Source organism: Sus scrofa, chromosome 13 (genome assembly GCF_054392235.1).
Source record: "Sus scrofa isolate SSC_HxYL_T2T_F1_AM1 chromosome 13, Sscrofa_HxYL_maternal_Yorkshire_Landrace_v2.0, whole genome shotgun sequence".
NCBI lineage: Eukaryota > Metazoa > Chordata > Mammalia > Artiodactyla > Suidae > Sus > Sus scrofa.
This window is the reverse complement of record NC_139395.1, coordinates 88,094,529-88,112,283: the sequence shown is the minus strand read 5'-3', so window position 1 is coordinate 88,112,283 and position 17,755 is coordinate 88,094,529. Positions and strand designations below refer to the sequence as shown.

General features: G+C 53.4%; 1 protein-coding gene and 2 long non-coding RNA genes across 4 annotated transcripts in view; 1 reads left to right on the top strand and 2 right to left on the bottom strand.

Annotated features, from left to right (window-relative positions):
• Positions 1-1,353, bottom strand: part of LOC110256296 (uncharacterized) — a 31,178-nt gene extending 29,825 nt beyond the window's left edge. Inside the window, exon 1 of the long non-coding RNA XR_002337679.2 lies at positions 1,239-1,353. This is a non-coding gene — a long non-coding RNA (uncharacterized LOC110256296). The remainder of the gene's footprint in view (positions 1-1,238) is intronic.
• CHST13 (carbohydrate sulfotransferase 13) lies at positions 1,047-16,457 on the top strand. 2 transcript variants are annotated; one of them, XM_003132414.7, is made up of 3 exons: positions 1,047-1,176; positions 10,652-10,734; positions 14,848-16,457. In XM_003132414.7, the coding sequence occupies exons 1-3, from the start codon at positions 1,074-1,076 to the stop codon at positions 15,691-15,693; spliced, it is 1,032 nt and encodes a 343-aa protein (XP_003132462.2). In that variant the 5' UTR covers positions 1,047-1,073; the 3' UTR covers positions 15,694-16,457. The 2 variants fall into 2 exon arrangements, with proteins under 2 accessions (XP_003132462.2, XP_084845794.1); XM_084989668.1 differs by having other exon boundaries at positions 1,047-1,410.
• On the bottom strand, positions 9,102-15,636 carry LOC146397456 (uncharacterized). The gene is made up of 2 exons (XR_014823914.1): positions 15,361-15,636; positions 9,102-10,843 (listed from the first exon to the last, which is right to left on the bottom strand). It is a non-coding gene; the product is annotated as an uncharacterized LOC146397456 (long non-coding RNA).
• Positions 16,458-17,755: the final 1,298 nt, after the last annotated feature.

Here is a 17,755-nt window from a genome sequence, read left to right as displayed (position 1 = left end):
ACAGCAGGTAAATGGCACCAAGATTGGAATCATCAGTTTCTTTGAAAGCAGTTTAAAAAGTACCGTTTCTCACTCTCACGGCTCCCTGTTGGCTCAAGCAGGCACGTTCATGCACACAAACGCACACATCCCTGAGCATGCGCACAAACACACACATCCCTGAGCACATAGCACCAACTGCCCCTCAGGCACCCTATAAGTTTGACTTCTGGGAAGCAAGACCCTGGGGCCAGGCTGGGTCTCCCAATCCAGAGAGAGCTGAGTGCCTGTCTCTCCAGGCTGGGCTGCATTTTCACACCCCCGAACTCAGAGGTCGTCAGCCACTTCCAAGTGCTACCCGGAGTGTGGAGCAGTTGTGTGGGGACCAGAGGAGGCACAAGGGTCTGATGCCAGAGGTGTGAACTGAAACTCCCACTCACCTCTCCGAGTCTGGCAAAGACCTGCCGGGATCCAAGCAGGGCTGGAGACGCCCCCCGCCCCCCCGGTGTGGAAAACAAGGCCATGCGGTGGGCTTGGAGGGAGGAAGGGGCACCCTTCGGCCTGATTCTGAGGATGGGATTGGTGGGGGTCCCGGGAGTCATGTACAGGACAGGCGGCCCCTCCACCGAGCCGGCCCTTGGACCTCTGTTATGTAAGGTAGCGATAAGACAAGGGGACAGGCACTGTGCTCCCCCGACCCGCCCACCCGCCACTGTGACCAGGCTTTTTGCCGGGGTGGTGGACGGTGCCCTCGGGGGAATGGAAGCGGGAGGAGTAGCACTGGGGACCGGGCTGCCTCCTGCCAGTCTCCACCCTTCGCGCCTTGGACCGCAGTCTGGCTGCCCCGCTGGCCAGGGTGGGAGCTAGGCAGTCTGGATGAGGCCGGCGGACTCGACCTTGCCCACTTGCCTGGTCCCCAGCAGGCGCTGCCTCGCCCCCCACCGCCGCCGCCGCCGGGCGATTGGGGCGGGTGCTGGTCCAAGGTCTAGTCCCTGCGCGGGGCGGGTCCCGGTCTGGCTCCCGGTGTGGTCCCTGGCCCGGGCCCGCCCCGCCGCCCCTTCAGACCCAAGTAGGGCACCGCACACGGGGCAGGGATGGGGAGGCGCTGCTGGCGGCGGCGCGCGCTGGCAGCCGCGTGTCTGGGAGCCGCGCTGCTGCTTCTGCTCCTGGGCGTCGCGCCGCGCGCCCTGCGACCGGGTGAGTGCTCACCGGCCCCGGGGCCGCCCCAGCGCGGCCGGACCCCCGACGGATGGGCGTACCTGATGTGTCTTCCCGGGGTGGGAGGCAGGGCGGGTGGACTCAAAAAGCTCCAGATGCCCCGCCTGTGTCCCGGCTGCCCGCAAGCGTCTTCCCCCTCGGGACCGGGTCTCCCAAGGCCTGGAGAAGTGAGAGGGAACGGTTCGTGCACCACAGATTGCGCGCTGGTTCCGGGTGAGTGGTGGGTGGTGGAGGGCATTAGGCGCCGGGGGAGGGTAGCCTCGTTTTCCCTTGGGTTTGCCCTCCAGATTCGCGGCTGCGCGTGGGCGGCGAGCTTGCCACTCCGCGTGCGGAGGTAGCCCCTCAGTGCACCTGGCTCTGTGCGTGATGCACCTGGTCAGCCTGAAATTCACACGGTGAAGTTCTCAGGCCCTGAGCACCCACCTCCAGGGCTGCTGGGGTAACCAGCCAGCCAGTCGTGACTGCGGCCGTGCGGAGTAAGTGACCTGCTTGGCAGGCCTGTGCTGAGACCACTTACCTCAGAAACAGGGACGGCGTGGCCGTCTCACCCGCTGGCTAAACAGGCTGCCTGGGGCTTCGGAAGCCCTGGGGCAGATTCTGACCTCTGCCTTTCTTTGCTTTTTCCTGCCGTGGGGGTGTGTGCGTGTGTGTGTGTGTGTGTGTTGGGGGGGTTGGTGTGGGAGTGCGTTTGTGTTTGCCTTTTCTTGGTGTGTATGTGTGTGTGTTGGGGGAGGGTTCTGCACCTCCTCTCCTACCCGTTGTGGGGTCTTTGAGAATCCCTGGAGTCCGGGTTGGTGCCTGGTAGACAGGGCGTAGGGGGGAAGCCCCTGTGCCCCCGGTGGGAGGATACCATGAGGTGTGGGGTCAGGGTGGCCCAAGAGGTGAGGTGAGGCTTGTTTTAGGGCAGCACTGACACACCTGGCTGGGTCTGGGTTGATGGATAAGAATCACACCACAGCCTTCCCTGCTGGGTGACCTGGCCCTGCCCTTTCAGGCCTCTGTATCCTCATCTTTAAAATGGCCTGCTCAGGTTCTTCCTTACAGGGCTTCTGGGGAGGTGGAGTTAGCTTCACCAAGACACCCCTGCATCCTGGGGTTGAGGGGCTTCTTTGGCCAGTCAGAAGCCGCTGGGACTATGTCTGGGCTTGGGGACCAGATGATCCAGGCGGGGGAGACCGCCTTGGTGCTCCTCCTAGTCCCCCTGCTGCACACACTGTCTCCTCCACATCTAGACACAGCTGTCCAGACCTGAGCCTCCCCAAGCCTTCAAGAGGGAGCTCAGGTCAGCCTTTCCATCCCCCAATGAGTTCCCAGAGCTGGCTGCCAGGGGGCTGGTGCTCCTGGCTCCTGGCAGAGCTCCTGTGTCTTAGCTGAGTGAAGTGTCCTTCATCATAGCATGGGTTGTGGTCCTAGTGTCTGTGGTCATGACACTCTGTCCACCCACTCTCATGGACCTGGAATCAGGCAGGCACAGTGGCTCCCAGCCCCCAGGGCTCAGCCCCGGCTGTGGGGGTGTGCAGGATGGGTGCGGGGGAGGGCCTCTATGGAAGGGGGCTGTGTGTGACCTGTTCTCCCCTGCTGGACAGATCTCTTCTACCACCCCCTCTACCAAGGTTTGAGAGACAGGAAGCCAAGTCCTTGTCACCATCTGTGCTTTGTCCACCTGTGTGTCAGGGAGCTGCCTCCCACCCTGCTTCTTAGCCTTTGCCCAGGCTGGGCCCACCTGCCTCGTGAATATCCCTGGCCACAAGCCTCCCACCCAGTAGGTGACCTCATTGTGTCTGGTCTGGCAGCCCCTCTGGAGCCCTGCTTCCCCGGCCCTGGGTGGTGATGGGCGCTTCCTCTGCTTCCCAGAGCCACTTTCTTCTCCTTCTGGAGCCAGTGAGCCTGTGCCAACGGCAGGGGGAGAGGACATAGCTAGGCCTTCTGTCCAGAGCCCAGGGAAACAGCCTCAATAGGGCCCTCAGCATCTGTGTGTCCCAGCAGGATGGCCCCGGTTGAAAGGTGGTGGGCAGCAGCTAGGAAGGGTCATCAGTCTTGAAGTAGGTATTCCCAGACACTAAGTGAGACACAAGAGAGGCCCCTCTTCACAGGGCTGACCAGCTGGACATCAGCCCATACACCATCTTGGCAGTGATGAGCCGGGAGTTAATTGATGTGAGGCAGTCTGGAGGGATGTTTGGGTTGAGATCCGAACAACAAGAAGTGCTGACCCTAAAGTGTAGAGGTTTCCGCAGGCTGTCTGTGCAGGAGTCAGTGCAAAGGCCCTGAACTGGAGGCACCTAATATGTTCACAAGCCAACAGGACGCTGGGGGCTGGAGCTGAAGTTCTCAGCGGAGGGTGGGGATACACCTGGAGGCCCTGAGAGACTGGGACTGGGACTGGCCGTGAGCCAGCGGGACATCACATGGGCTTTACCATCACCACGGTGGCAGGAAAAGCCTGTGACTGTCCTGGCAGAGCTGCCCAGGCTGCAGTGGAAGTGACCTGCCCAGTTAGGGTCCCACAGAGGGTGTGGAACAAAGACAAGTGAAGAGATCTTCTTGGGAAAATGAAAACGAGGCAGGAGGACTTTCGCTTGCCAAGGGCTTGGTGACCACTGGGAACGTCCCTGACCCTGGGCCACCAGGTCCCCTAGAGACGGGCCAGGAAGCTGGTCTAAATGGTCTGATCTTGCAACACTGGCCCAGCTAGAACTTATTAACCAGAAACCATGTGTCATAACCTCTGCGCACTGGGCCAGGGGTCACCGGGCTGAGGGTTCCCCCGAGCGGTAAGGGGCTCACGGTACCATGCAGTTGTGCTGATGACCGTTTGTTGGTTTCTCTGTTCTTGGTGTCCCCATGTAGCCTGTGGAGTGGTGAGGCTGGGCGGGCTCGAGTGCAGGGCGAGTGGGAGCCCAAGAGGAGCCTGGGGTCAAGCCTGTTTCTGGCCCTCACTTGCTGTAAGGCCACAGCATGTTTCTTTGCTTCTGTGAGCCTCAGTTTTCCGATCTGTCAGTGGGGATAAGAGCAGTTTCTCCCCCAGGAATAGGTGTGTTGGTGAGTACAGCCTGCCCGGCTCCCCAGACTGCCTGCCCACTCCTGTGCCGCCCAGGATCTGCCAGCCATGTGCAGAGAACTGAGGGTGTCAGGCTGGGCCTCATACTAGCCCTAGGCCTGCTCTTGAGTCTGGGCTTCGTGGTTCCCAGGGCCTGGGTCCTGGGCTCCCCCTGACCGCAGGCAGCTCACCCCTTTGCTTCCGGCCCCTTCACACCTGCTTGGCTGTGTGCTCTTTCGAACATCCAGTTGTTTCCCTGTGTCTCTTGTCTGCCTTCTCCCAGTCTGTGTCCCTGTCCTTGTGCGCAATTCTGTCTGTCTTTGGCACCCTCAGCCCCTCCCCTCTCTATAACCTCTTGCTATTTTTGTTGCCTTTTTCAAAGCAGAACCTGCCCGTGGTTTTGCCTGTGGCTGCTCTTTCCTGGCCCAGGCTACTCCCCAGCCACAAGGCTGGGTCTGTCCACTCCACTTACCCTGGGCAGGGAGGTCTGGGACCAGAAGCCCAGAGGGGTAGGGGCAGAGGTCACAGGGCAGATGGGCTTGGGCCATGGAAGGTTGCAGGATGTAACGTGACCCTCAGGGCCCCTGCCTCTAGCCGTGCAGAGTCAGGACCAGACCCAGGGATGGCCAAGGCACCCCCTAAGGCCCTCCTAGACTCTTCTGTCCCCCTCCATGGCCTGCCTGCCCATCCCACTGGACCACGGTTCTCCTGCGGAGGGCAGTGGTGGGTGTGGAGCTGGGTGGGGGCAGCCCAGCCCTGTAATCACTGGCCTTGGCTATTTTGGGCCTCCCGCTTCCCTCCCACTGGCCTCTGGGGTCTGGTAGGACCCACTTTGCTGTGAGCTGTGGTCTGGCCAGGAAATGAGAATCCCACGCAAACACTGCTGTTTCTGGAAGGCTGGTGTTCCCAAGTCATGGGGCCCCAGGGCAGTGACACCATGATTTGCTCCCAGCTGCAGGGAAGCAGAGCAGCTCCTGGCACTGCCCTGCACTTTGAGGGACCAGTCAGGGCTGCTGCCTTTTCTGCCAGATCATCTGGTGACAGTGGCCTTCTGGGACCTGTCCAGCTGCCAGGAGACAGAGGTTCGCGTCTTGGGACTGCTGATGCTCCAGAGACACAGGCCCTGAGACCTCACCCTCCACGTGCCCTGGTCACAGGAGAGCCTGGCCCTTGTTCCAGGGACCCTGGAGTAGGGAGGGGCCCTGAGGCTGCCAGAGGCATGGAAGGCAGACTGGACAGTGGCCTTCAGGCACACAGAGGGTTCTGATGGCCAAGGCAAGGCCTGTCAGGCTGGCATCGACTCATTCATTCAGCCAGCCTCCACCAGGCACCACTGCAGCTTGGTGGTTCTCAAAGCGTGCTCTCAGACTGTCAGAAATGCAGATTCTTGGGCTCCACTCCAGACCTACTGGGCAAAACCCCTGGGTGTGGGTCAGGCCATCTTTGTTTAACAGCCCCCCCACCCCAAAGCTAAAGTTTGAGAACCACTGCTTGTGGTCAGTGTGCCAACAGATGAGTTCATCCAATTTCCCAAGTTTGTTTGTTTGCCAAAAACTTGTCTTAAGGGAAACTCTTGAATCCTGGCAGCATTATAAAGACTCCATTTTGTTGAAATCCAAGGATCATGGGAACATTTATTTTTCTTATAAATATATTATTTCCTCCTATAATCCTGAAATCTTTTTTTTGGCTGCCCTGGATTATGAAGTTCCCAGGCCAGGGATCATATCCAAGCCACAGCTGCAATCTAAGCTGCAGCTTCAGCAACACAGGATCCTTAACCCACTGTGCTGGGCTAGGATCAAACCTGTGTCCCAGGGCTCCCAAGATGCCAACAATCCCACTGCATCACAGGGGGAACTCGTGATCCTGAATTCTTAAAGCTGTTTTTCTTATGAGTATTCTTTCTATATTCTTATGATTTCAACAATTTCTTGATAGCCAGTGAATATATTTAAATTTTAAGTCAGATTTACATAAAATGTTCTAGGATATAACTTATTTCCACAGCCACGGCAATGATGGATCCGAGCCAATGTCTGCAACCTACACCACAGCTCATGGCAAAATGCCAGATCCTTAACCCAATGATCAAGGCCAGGGACCAAACCTGTATCCTCATGGATACTAGTTGGATTTGTTTCCACTGAGCTGTGATGGGAACTCCTTGATCGATTTTTTTTATGTTGAACCAACCTTGCTCTCCTGGAATAAATCTCAATTGGTCATGTTGATGGATTCAGTTTGCTGGTATTTGTTGAGAGTTTTATATATGTATTCATGAGAAATAATGGTATATAGTTTTCTTTTCCTGTGATGTCTTTGTCTGGGTTTTGTATCAGGGTAATACTAGCCTCATGACAAATTGGGAAATGTTCTTCTTTTTTGTTTGTTGTTTTTTGAAGACTTTGTAAAAGATGGGTATTCATTTTTCTTTAAATATTTGGTAAAATTCACCAGAGATGCCATCTAACGGCTTTCCTTGGTGGGAATTTTTTTAAATTATGAATTCAATCTCTTTACTTGTTATATGTCTACTGAGATTTTTTTCCATTTCTTTTTTTATATAATGATTTTTATTTTTTTTCCATTACTGCTGGTTTACAGTGTTCTGTCAATTTTCTACTGTACAGCATGGTGACCCAGTTACACATACATGTATACATTCTTTTTTCTCACATTATCCTGCTCCATCATAAGTGACTAGATGTATTTCCCAGTGCTACACAGCAGGATCTCATTGCTAATCCATTCCAAAGGCAATAGTCTGTACCTATTAACCCCGAGCTCCCAATCGATCCCACTCCCTCCCCCTCCCCCCTGGCAACCACGAGTCCATGATTTTCTTTTCTGAGATTTTTCCATTTCTTCTTGCGTCAACTTCAGGAATTTGTGTCCTTCTAGAAACGTGTCCATTTCACATAGGTTAAGATCCCTGTTGTACTGTTTTTCATATTATACACTTATAACCTTTCTTGTTTCTGTAAGGTCCGGTACTAATGTCTCCTCTGTCATTCCCACTTTTGGTAATGTGAGTCTTCATTCTTTTTTTCTTGGTCAGTCTAGCCAAAGACGTGCCGATTTTGGTGATGTTTTTAAAGACTGAATTATAATTTATTAGTATGTTAATATACTCATATTTAAGAAAAAATATGATCCAGGAGCATATCCTTACCTATACTGACTCTATCACTGAGAATATATTCATATTAATTGAATATGTTTAAGATTTTTTTTGTAATTAAAAAAAAATTTATTACTCAATGAATTTATTACATTTATAGTTGTACTATGATCATCACAATCCAATTTTATAGGATTTCCATCTCACGACCCCAGCCCATGCCCCCACCCCACAAACTGTCTCCTTTGGAGACCATAAGTTTTTCAAAGTCTGTCAGTATCTGTTCTGCAAAGAAGTTCATTCTGTCCTTTTTTTAGATTCCACATGTCAGTGAAAGCATTTGATGTTGGTGTCTCATTGTATGGCTGACTTCACTTAGCATGATAATTTCTAGGTCCATCCATGTTGCCAAAAATGCAGGTATTTTGTTCCTTTTAATGGCTGAGTAATATTCCATTGTGTATATGTACCACATCTTTTTGATCCACTCCTCTGTCGATGGACATTTAGATTGTTTCCATGTCTTGGCAATTGTACATAGTGCTGCAATGAATGTTGGAGTACATGTGTCTTTTTGAGTCATGTTTTCCACAGTGGTTACACCAATTTACAATCCCACCAACAGTGTAATGGGGTTCCTTTGTCTTCACACCCTCTCCAGCACTTATTGCTTGTAGACTTTTTGATGATGGCCATTCTGGCTGGTGTAGGGTGGTACCTTATCATGGATTTGATTTGCATTTCTCTAAGAATGAATGATGTTTAACATCTTTTCATGTGTTTTTTGGCCATCTGTATGTCTTCTTTGGAGAGATGTCTGTTTAGATCTTCTGCCCATTTTTTGATAGGGTTTTTTTTTTTGATATGGAGCTATAGGAGCTATTTACAAATTTTGGAGATTAATCCCTTGTCAGTCGCTTCATTTGCAAAGATTTTCTCCCATTCTGTGGGGTATCTTTTCATTTTGTTTAGAGTTTCCTTTGCTGCGCAGAAACTTTGAAGTTTAATTAGGTCCCATTTGTTTGTTTTTACTGTCACTACTCTAAGAGGTGGATCTGAGAAGATGTTGCTGTCGTTTATGTCAGAGAGTGTTTGGCCTATGTTTTCCTCTAAGAGTTTTATAGTGTCTGGTCTTATATCTAGGTCTTCAATCCATTTGGAGTTTATTTTTGTGTGTGGATTTAGGGAGTGTTCTGATTTCACTCTTTTCCATGTGGCTGTCCAGTTTTCCTAGCACCACTTATTGAACAAGCTGTCCTTTCTCCATTGTATATTCTTGCCTCCTCTGTCATAGATTAGTTGGCCATAGGTGCATGGGGTTAATTCTGGGCTTTCTGTCCTGTTCCACTGATCTATAGTTCTCTCTCTGTGCCAGTACCATGGGATTCTGATGATTGTTGCTTTGTAGTACAGTCTGAAGTCTGGGAGCCTGATTCCTCCAGCTCCATTTTTCTTTTTCAGGATGTCTTTGGCTATTCTGGGTCTGTTGTGCTTCCAAACAAACCTGAAAATCTTTTGTTTGAGTTCTGTGAAAAATGTCCTTGGTAATTTGATAGGGATTGCATTGAATCTGTAGATTGCCTTGGGTAGTATGGTCATTTTGATAATATTGACTCTTCCAATCTAAGACCACGGTATGTCTTTCCATCTATTTGTGTCATCTTTGATTACTTTCACCAGTGTCTTATAGTTTTCAGAGTACAGGTGTTTTGTCTCTTTAGGTAGTTTTATTCCTAGGTATTTTATTCTTTTGGATGTGATGGTAAACAGGATTGCATCCCTAATTTCTCTTTCTGATCTTTCATTGTTAGTGTATAGAAATGCCGTCAATTTCTGTGTATTAATTTTGTGTGCTGCAACTTTGCCAAATTCATGGATGAGCTCTAACAGTTTTCTGGTAGAGTCTTTAGGATTCTCTAGGTATGGTATCATGTCATCTGCAAAAAGCGATAGTTTTACTTCTTCCTTTCCAATTTGGATTCGTTTTATCTCTTTTACTTCTCTGATTGCTGCTGCTACTATGTTGAATAGTAGTGGTGAGAGCGGACGTTCTTGTCTTGTTCCTGATCTCAGCGGGAATTTCACCATTGAGAATGATGTTAGCTGTGGGTTTGACATATATGGCCTTAATTATGTTGAGGTAGGTTCCCTCTATGCCCACTTTCTGAAGAGTCTGTATCAGAAATGGGTATTGGATTTTTGTCAAAGGCTTTTTCTGAGTGTATTGAGAGGATCATATGGTTTTTATTCTTCAGTTTGTTAATGTGGTGTATCACACTGATGGATTTGCAGATATTGAAGAATCCTTGCATCCCTGGGATAAATCCCACTTGATCATGATGTACAATCCTTTTAATATATTGTTGGATGCGGTTTGCTAGTATTTTGTTGAGGATTTTTGCATCTATGTTCATCAGTGAAATTGGCCTGTAGTTTTCTTTTTTTGTGGTATCTTTGTCTGGTTTTCACTAAAAAACACATTTTGAGTGAAAGAGTAACATAGCAGGCTGAGTTTGTGGTAGTTTTAAGGAAGATTGAGGAATGTGGTAATGAGACAGTGTTCTTGCGCTCAGAGGCATCCACCCTGGGCCACGGCTGAACCCACATTTACCAGGAGGTACCATGGGCAGGGGAACCATGGGTGGCTATAGTGTCCACAGTGGGTCACCTGCACTGCCACCTGCCAGTCACCTGCAGCTTGGCTGTGCCCCCTCCACAGCTGCCCAGCTCCTTCTCCTACCTACACCCAGGATCCGGGGAGGTTGGGCCCCCACCAACCTGCTGAGGCCTCTTCCCCAGGCTCCATGAACATGGTGCTGGCAGAGGAGGGTGTGAGGTGAAGGCAATGGGGCCAGGGGAGGCTGGGGGTTAGGGCATTCTGGGAGGGCTGTAGTTTCTACCTTGCCTCTTGTCGCCTCCTTCCTGGCATCTTTCCCCAGTACAATTTTTCCACTGTACAGCATGGTGACCCAGTTACACATACATGTACACATTCTATTTTCTCACATTATCATGCTCCATCATAAGTGACTAGATGTAGTTCCCAGTGCTACACAGCAGGATCTCATTGCTAATCCATTCCAAAGGCAATAGTTTGCATCTATTAACCCATTGCCCAGCAGGACATGGGGGCAGGAGCAACACCAAGCACCCTCTCCCGGGGGACTCTTGTACCCCCAAGGCAGGTGACACATGGGGGGAAACAGTCCAAGAGGTGGGTCAGATGTGCCCAGGTGAGTCGGCCAAGCTATCTGGTGCATCAGTGAACACCTCTGTCCTTATGTCCCCAGTATTTGACAACAGGGCCGTGGGCTCCAGCTGGCTTGGTGGGAGGAGGAGGAGTCCCCTGCAGATGCTCCACGACCTGGACCAGGTAGGTGGACAGACATCCCCCTTGCCACTTCCCTCCACCTGCAGCCATGGGAATCCAAGAGTCCATGCAGACCTGCTGTCATGGGGCTGCAGTTGCATCCAGGCTCTGTCTGGGAAAGAGTATGGGCTGTGACAAGCGCAAGGCTTAGGGGCAGATGGAGAGTCCTAGGGTGTTCGCACACATCTGCCTGCCCACCCCAAGCCAGCAGTGGGCAAAGTCCCACATAAAAGAGCAGCAGACTGCATGCTGCCCACAGCAGGGATGGCCACAATAGGAACCCCAAGTTCAGTGCCACCACGACAGAGAAACAGGCCTGCGTGTATTCTCAGGCACATGCCCCTGCTGGGACTGCACACCGTCATTCCCTAAGGTACATGGCTATGCCCACCAAGGGCACACAGCCCAGAAGCACACTCAGACACCACTATTGAGCACCTGCGATGCTGGCTGTGTTCAGCACCCGTGAATGCAGTGTCACCTAGGTGGGCTTGGTTCCTGCCCTGTGGGGCTCATGGTCCCATGGTTGGAGGGACAGCATCCCACTGCCTCCTGCCCTGGCCTCCACTGATTCTCATCTAGACGGGCAGGACAAGCTGCCAAGAGCATTCTTCCAGGAGGGACCTGTGTAGACTGGAGACCCTCTCTAAGAATGGGACACGAGGCTCAGGCCTCCAGGGGGTGAAGACATGAACAGCAGGGGCCGAGTGCCTGGTGGTGAGTGGAGGATGGAGGGGGTGTGAGGTGGGCCAGGACTGGGCAGGGGCAGTAGGGAGCCATGGAGGGTTTTAAGCCGGGATAATGCTCCCTGAATCCCTGGGGGCTGAGCTGACAGGGCCTCTGGGGCTCACGGGCCCACATCCTTATGTTGCAGGTGGGGAGGTCTAGGTTCAGAGAGGGGACAGACTTGTCCTGGGCCACAGAGCAAGCGGAGGGCAGGCCAGGCCCTCAGTAGCTTCTGAGGGGCAGAAGGGGCTGGCTTGGCCCCCTCGCAGCCCAAAGGCCCAGGGGCCATCTCGTGTGCAGACACCTTGCTGCTGGACAGGTAAGAGCAGAGCAGCAGTGTGACCAACACCAGGAGCTCAGGTTCTGAGACCTCACGAGGGCCTCATGGCAGCTCAGTAAGGAAAACTGGTCCTCCCCATTAATAATTGAGGAGATGGCACAAGAAGGCCATGGACTCTGAGAGGGTCACACAGCTCATAAGGACTAGAGCCAGGCTAAGGGTCAGGCAGCTGAGTCCAGCCAGGCTGGTAGGGGTTGCCCAGGAACAGCCTGGCTTCTGAGTCCTGAAGGACCCAAGCTGGAGCCCCAGCTTCTCTACTTGAAACCTGGAGGCAACCCATTTCTTCTGAGCCTCAGTTTTCTCATCTGTAAAATGGAGCTAGCAGTGACTGTCTTGGTATTCAATGGGCTGCAAACAAGAGAAAAGCTAATTGAGGCCAACTGAAGCCATGAGGATGGTCACTGCTTACTTCTCCAGATGCTGAGAGAGCAGAAGCCCATGGCTCAGCAGCAACACACCAGTCACCGTCATCCTCTGGATTTTGACTTCTGTCAGAGACCTGCTGCCTCATGGCTTTGAGATGACTGCCAGGGCTCCAGACAGCTACACATAGGACAGTACCCAAGCAGAAAGGAAGGGGGTGGGGCAAAGGGTTTTTTCCTTCCAGAGACTTTACTTTTTGTCCTGAAGGAAAGTCTTTCCTGGGAGCCATCCTGCAGACCTCCCCTCACATCTACCTGGCCAGAAGCAGGCCACATGCCCGATTCTGGACCCAGTGCTTTCATGAAGGTGTGTGAGGTTGCTGTGACAGGTTCTTCCCTGAGGCTGGACACACAGCCTAACACAACTGTGGTCTGCTGGCAAGGAGGAGGGTGACAGACACAGGAGTGGCCAAATGTTTCTGCCAGAAGATGGGTGGGTGGTTTGGATGGTGAAAGCAAATCTTGGCCGTGGGGCCCCTGGACACAGCCTGCTCCGGGAACCCAGGCAGAGCCAGGCTTCCATGGCCAAACCTTGAGTCAGTGCCTCAGAGGTGGGAGCAGGACTCTGATGTTCCCAGGCCTCCTACAACCCTAGCTGGATGTAGCAGCGCCCATGACGTTACGTGGAAGAGTAATTCGGGCATGTGGCTGTGCTTCCTGCCTGGCCCTGCGGAGCGTTCACGGCTCCAACATGACTTCTGATACTTAGTCAAAATCTCTTCTACAACCATGTAGGTCCTCGTTTTCCTCTGCTTAAACTTTTCATTTTGGAAAATCAAACATGCACAGAAGTAGTGAGAATAAACGAACCTCGATGTTCCCCATCCAGTCTGAATGGTGACCAGCTCTCCAGTCTTGTCCCATCAGACCCTCTCCCCCCAACTCCTACCTGGCATTATTTTGAAGCAAATCCCAGCTGTGCTGATTTTGTGACTATTCTGGTACAGATCTCAGAGACTCCTTGCAACCTGTCCTTTTTGAAACATTTTTTATACCTTTCCCCACCCTTTTAAACCCGGTGTGTAACATGTCAAATTCTATTCTATGCCTTAGTGTTTTTCACTTAAAGGATCTGGGACGCCTGTGAATCCGCTTAAAGGCATCAGAAGCCCTTGTGAACCTGTGCCCCACCCGCACCCACACTCCTCCAACCTCATGTGCCTGCCCTGTAGGCCCTGGGTGAATCGGCCCTTCCTCCACATGCTATGTGGGCCTCCTCTAAAATGGAAACACTCTCAAGACTTGCTTCTTAACTGAGGTATAACTCACATACCATAAAGTTCACTCTTTGAGAGTGTATAAGTTAGTGGGCTGTGGTATATTTACAAGGCTGCACAACCAGCACTCCTATCTAATTTCAGAACATTTCCATCACTCCAAAAAGAAACCCAGTACCCATGAGCAGTCACTCCCTAATTCCCCTGCCCCCCACCCCTGAGAGCCACCCACCTACTTCCTGTCTCTGTGGATCTGTTCTGGACATTTCACATACACAGAACCATGCAACATGTGGCCTTTTGTGCCTGGCTTATTTCACTTAGCATAATGTTTTCTAAGTTCATCCGGTGTCAGAACTTCATTCCTTTTTATGGCTAATAACATCCAATTGTATGGATGGACCACATACCACTTATCCATTTATCAGCTGATGGACATTTAAGCTATTTTCACTTTTGGGCCACTAAATAATATTGACATGAACATTTGTGTACAAGTTTTTATGTAATACACATTTTAGTTCTCTGGGGCAAATATCTATGAGTGGAATTGCTGGGCCCAATGCTTACTTTTTTCCATAGCAGCTATGCCATTTTGTCATTTCACATTCTCACCAGCAAGGAGTGGAGGTTCTGCTTTCTCCACATCCTCATCAACGTGTTACTATCTTTTTTTTTTTTTTCTATACCGAAAACTTTTACTGCAACTTCGAGAAACTGAAACACTTTCTCCTAAGAACTCTTATTAGATGACTCATCCCAAGGGGAAGGGCAGGGGGGTTGGGGGGTTAGTCTTGGGAGTGGAGACCCTCCTTAGGGCAGAAATGACTTGAAGAAAGAGAAGGGAGAGCCCGAAGTGGCGCCTTGGCTCCCTGCCTGGTGGAGGCTGGCCAGGAGGTGATGGGCATCATAGAATTCGGAGCGTTGTCAAGTGCAGGGCAAGGAGCTGGAGCCTGGGAAGCCTGGACACACGTCATTTTACAGAGGGGGCAAGGATAGGATAGGAACTGAGGTCAGAATTTGTTGGGAGGTACGGGGAGGGGGGGGGCGAAGAAATCAACACTCAAAGGAATATGCCAATTTATCAGAACAGAATTACCTTTCTCATTGAACAACAAAAATAACTCGAGAGCCTACAAGCCGCTGCATTTTCCAACCCTATTTATATGTAGTTAAAGTTACTGTTCCCATAGCCCACCCTGCTTTTCCTAAGGCAGCTGCTCAATTTGCGCTCGCCCCCTCCGTGCTGAGCGCTCGGGTCACACCTCTTTATCAGGCTGGCTTCGACGCCGCAAATTGGTTACCTGCCTCAGTCCTGTCCTCCTGCCGCCTGGCAGGGTAGATTCATCCCCCAACTCTGGGTCCCCCGCCCACTGCCGCCCCGCAACCCTGACCCACCCTGTCCTCTCAGGGCCGGCTCTCCGACTTGGCTGAGGTGCACCGGCAACGGCGCGACTGGTTGCGCCGCACCTGCAGCCGCCACACGCGTCGGCAGCACCTGCTGCAGCCCGAGGACCTGCGGCACGTGCTGGTGGACGACGCGCACGGCCTGCTCTACTGCTACGTGCCCAAGGTGGCCTGCACCAACTGGAAGCGCGTGCTGCTGGCGCTGAGTGGCCGCGCGCCCAGCGACCCGCGCACCATCCCCGCGCACGAGGCGCACGCGCCCGGCCGCCTACCCTCGCTGGCCGACTTCAGCCCGGCCGAGGTCAACCGCCGCCTGCGCGCCTACCTGGCCTTCCTCTTCGTGCGCGAGCCGTTCGAGCGCCTGGCGTCGGCCTACCGCAACAAGCTGCAGCGGCCCTGGGGCGCCGACTTCCAGCGCCGCTTCGGCACGAGCATCGTGCGCCGCCTGCGGCCGCGCCCTGGCCCCGATGCGCTAACCCGCGGCCACGACGTGCGCTTCGCCGAGTTCCTGGCTTACCTGCTGGACCCGCGCACGCGCCGCGATGGGCCCTTCAACGAGCACTGGGAGCGCACCCACGCGCTCTGCCACCCATGCCGCCTGCGCTACGACGTAGTGGGCAAGTTCGAGACGTTGGCTGAGGACGCGGCCTTCGTGCTGAGCCTGGTGGGCGCGCCCGGCTTGCGCTTCCCCGAACCGCCGCCCGGAGCCGGGGCGGCCGCCGCGCACGACCGGGCGGCGCGCCTCTTCCGCGACATCAGCCCCTTCTACCAGCGACGCCTCTTTGGCCTCTACAAGATGGACTTCCTGCTCTTCAACTACTCCGCCCCCTCCTATCTGCGGCTGCGCTAGCCCTGCGGGGAAGTGTGTGCCGAGCGAGAGGGAGAGAAGAGAGGGGGATGAGGGGGATGCGGAGGCTGCGGGTCCGACTCCACCCCGAGCCCAGGTGCATCACAATTATAACTCACCCACCTGCTCTGCTGTCACCCCTCAGCAGCTCCTGCTGTCTGGTGCTTGTTTGTCACACGTCTCCCTTGCAAGCACTGTGTGTCACACAAGCTGCAGCAGTGCCCCCTCAACTGTCTCCAGGATCTGCCTGCTCTGACCTCTCGCTGGTGCCAGAAGGTCACAGGCTGTCAACTGCCCCCCCCCCGGCCAAATAATGGGGTCTCGGCTGGGTCACCAGATGACCTGAGAAAGCAGGGTTTCATGGGCAGAGCTGGACAGGTCGTGAGGGTCCCCATAAGCGATTTTCTACTAAAACCACACACCAAGTTCCTAAAGGGACAGAGATTACCAATGGAAGGTTCGAAGGCCTTCTAACTCATCACTGACCTGCATGTCCCAGTCACTTGGAACTGGGTAGTCCTGGTTAGCACTTCCTCGGGATGGACGTGATGTGGGTGGATTGGGTTACAGACTTGTTTGAAGTTTCATCATTCTTAGCTTTTTCTGGCTTTTATTGTCAGGAAAATATTTCTCAGGTTTTTGTAGTTATGGAGTTGGTTTTGGTTTCAATTTTATGCTGTGGATTTGACATCCAAGCAGCTTCCCAGGAGGTATATTTCTGTGATTTAAAAGTTTGCTAAAATAAACCCCTGTTTCTTTGTAACTGACACTGCATCACCCAGTTTTAGAATCGTCTGCCACTGACTGATGGCCTTGGGGTGAATGCAGACCCAGGGCTGCTCAGGCTGTCATGGAGACATTCTGAGGGGTCAGTGGCCCAGGGCTTGGGTGCTGGCTGTTCCAGTGATGGGAAAAAGGGGCTGCCTGTTCAAAGGGCACCAACTGTGACTCACACCAGGCGGCCTCAGCTGGTCCCTCTTGTCCGAAGGCGGTGGTAGGCCTGGCGGGATGGCTCGGGCTCTGTTTCCAGCCAGAGCCCCTGGTGCATTTGGCATTGCTTTGCCAGCTGCAGGGTAGGCTGGGTGAGTGCCCTTTGCAGTACCCACTTCTGGGGGGCTGCCCAGAGCTCCCAGGTGGCAACTGCACCCCCTCCCTGGGGCTCCCCTGATTACTGGGCCTGCTGGGCCTGTGCACAGGGAGTGGACAGGTGCGGAGCTCAGGCCCCAAGAGGCCCTGGCCCTGTCTGCCAGAAATGGGGGCCACCCTTGCCATGCTGCCCCTCAGGTGGGAAATTGTAGAGTTCTCCCTGGGGTGCGCCAGTGACTCAGCCCTGGGTGCCTGTGCTGGTGGCCAGCTCAATATCACAGCCCTCCCTGCTCCTCCTCTGGGCCCCCCTCATGGGCGAGGCTTGTCTCCAGACCTCCCCGGGTTGGATACCCTGCACACCTGCTGCTTTGGGAGAGAGGGGTGTGGGGACCCTGAGAGTGATCAGGTTGGCCTGTGCACAGGCGCACCCTGGTCCCTCACGCCTGTGTGACCAATGTGGAAGCTCCCTGATGGCGGGCAGCCCAGCCACCTGCTCCTTAGGAAGCCCCTCCCGGTGCCGGCTGCACTCTGCATGGGGATATATCGGCTGGGCACGTTGGCAGCACGTCCCCTGCTGCCCCTCATGGTGGCTTCTCAGGTCTATGGGTAACTGCACAGAGAGCTAAGCCAGCCCCCTGCTGTCACACCCTTAGCATGAGGCCCCCTGACACTTATCTTCTTTGAGGACATTGTGGCCACTCAGTGCACAGTGTACTGACAGTTCCTGCTCCCTGAATACACTCACTCTACAGTGAACCCCAGGAAGGAGCCCATTGACCAGACACATCTTATGACTCTAGATTCAGGGACCAACTGAGCCTGTTCTACTCACAGACCCACTCCCTTTGCACCACAGGCTGGAGGAGCCCTGCCACATCTGGGCCTCTGCAGGTGAAGCTGGAGGTCCATCTGAAGGAGCCTCTTTCTGTCAGCTACTCCTGCCACATGCAGAGGGATCCTTGGGAATTGTGTGGTGCTA

Bases quoted from the DNA above. Each gene is read 5' to 3' on its own strand.
- CHST13 (XM_084989668.1), top strand. From the start codon at position 1,074: ATGGGGAGGCGCTGCTGGCGGCGGCGCGCGCTGGCAGCCGCGTGTCTG. The intron at 1,411-10,651 runs GTGAGTGGTGGG...TTATGTCCCCAG, and splicing joins AGATTGCGCGCTGGTTCCGG to TATTTGACAACAGGGCCGTG. The intron at 10,735-14,847 runs GTAGGTGGACAG...CTGTCCTCTCAG, and splicing joins TGCTCCACGACCTGGACCAG to GGCCGGCTCTCCGACTTGGC.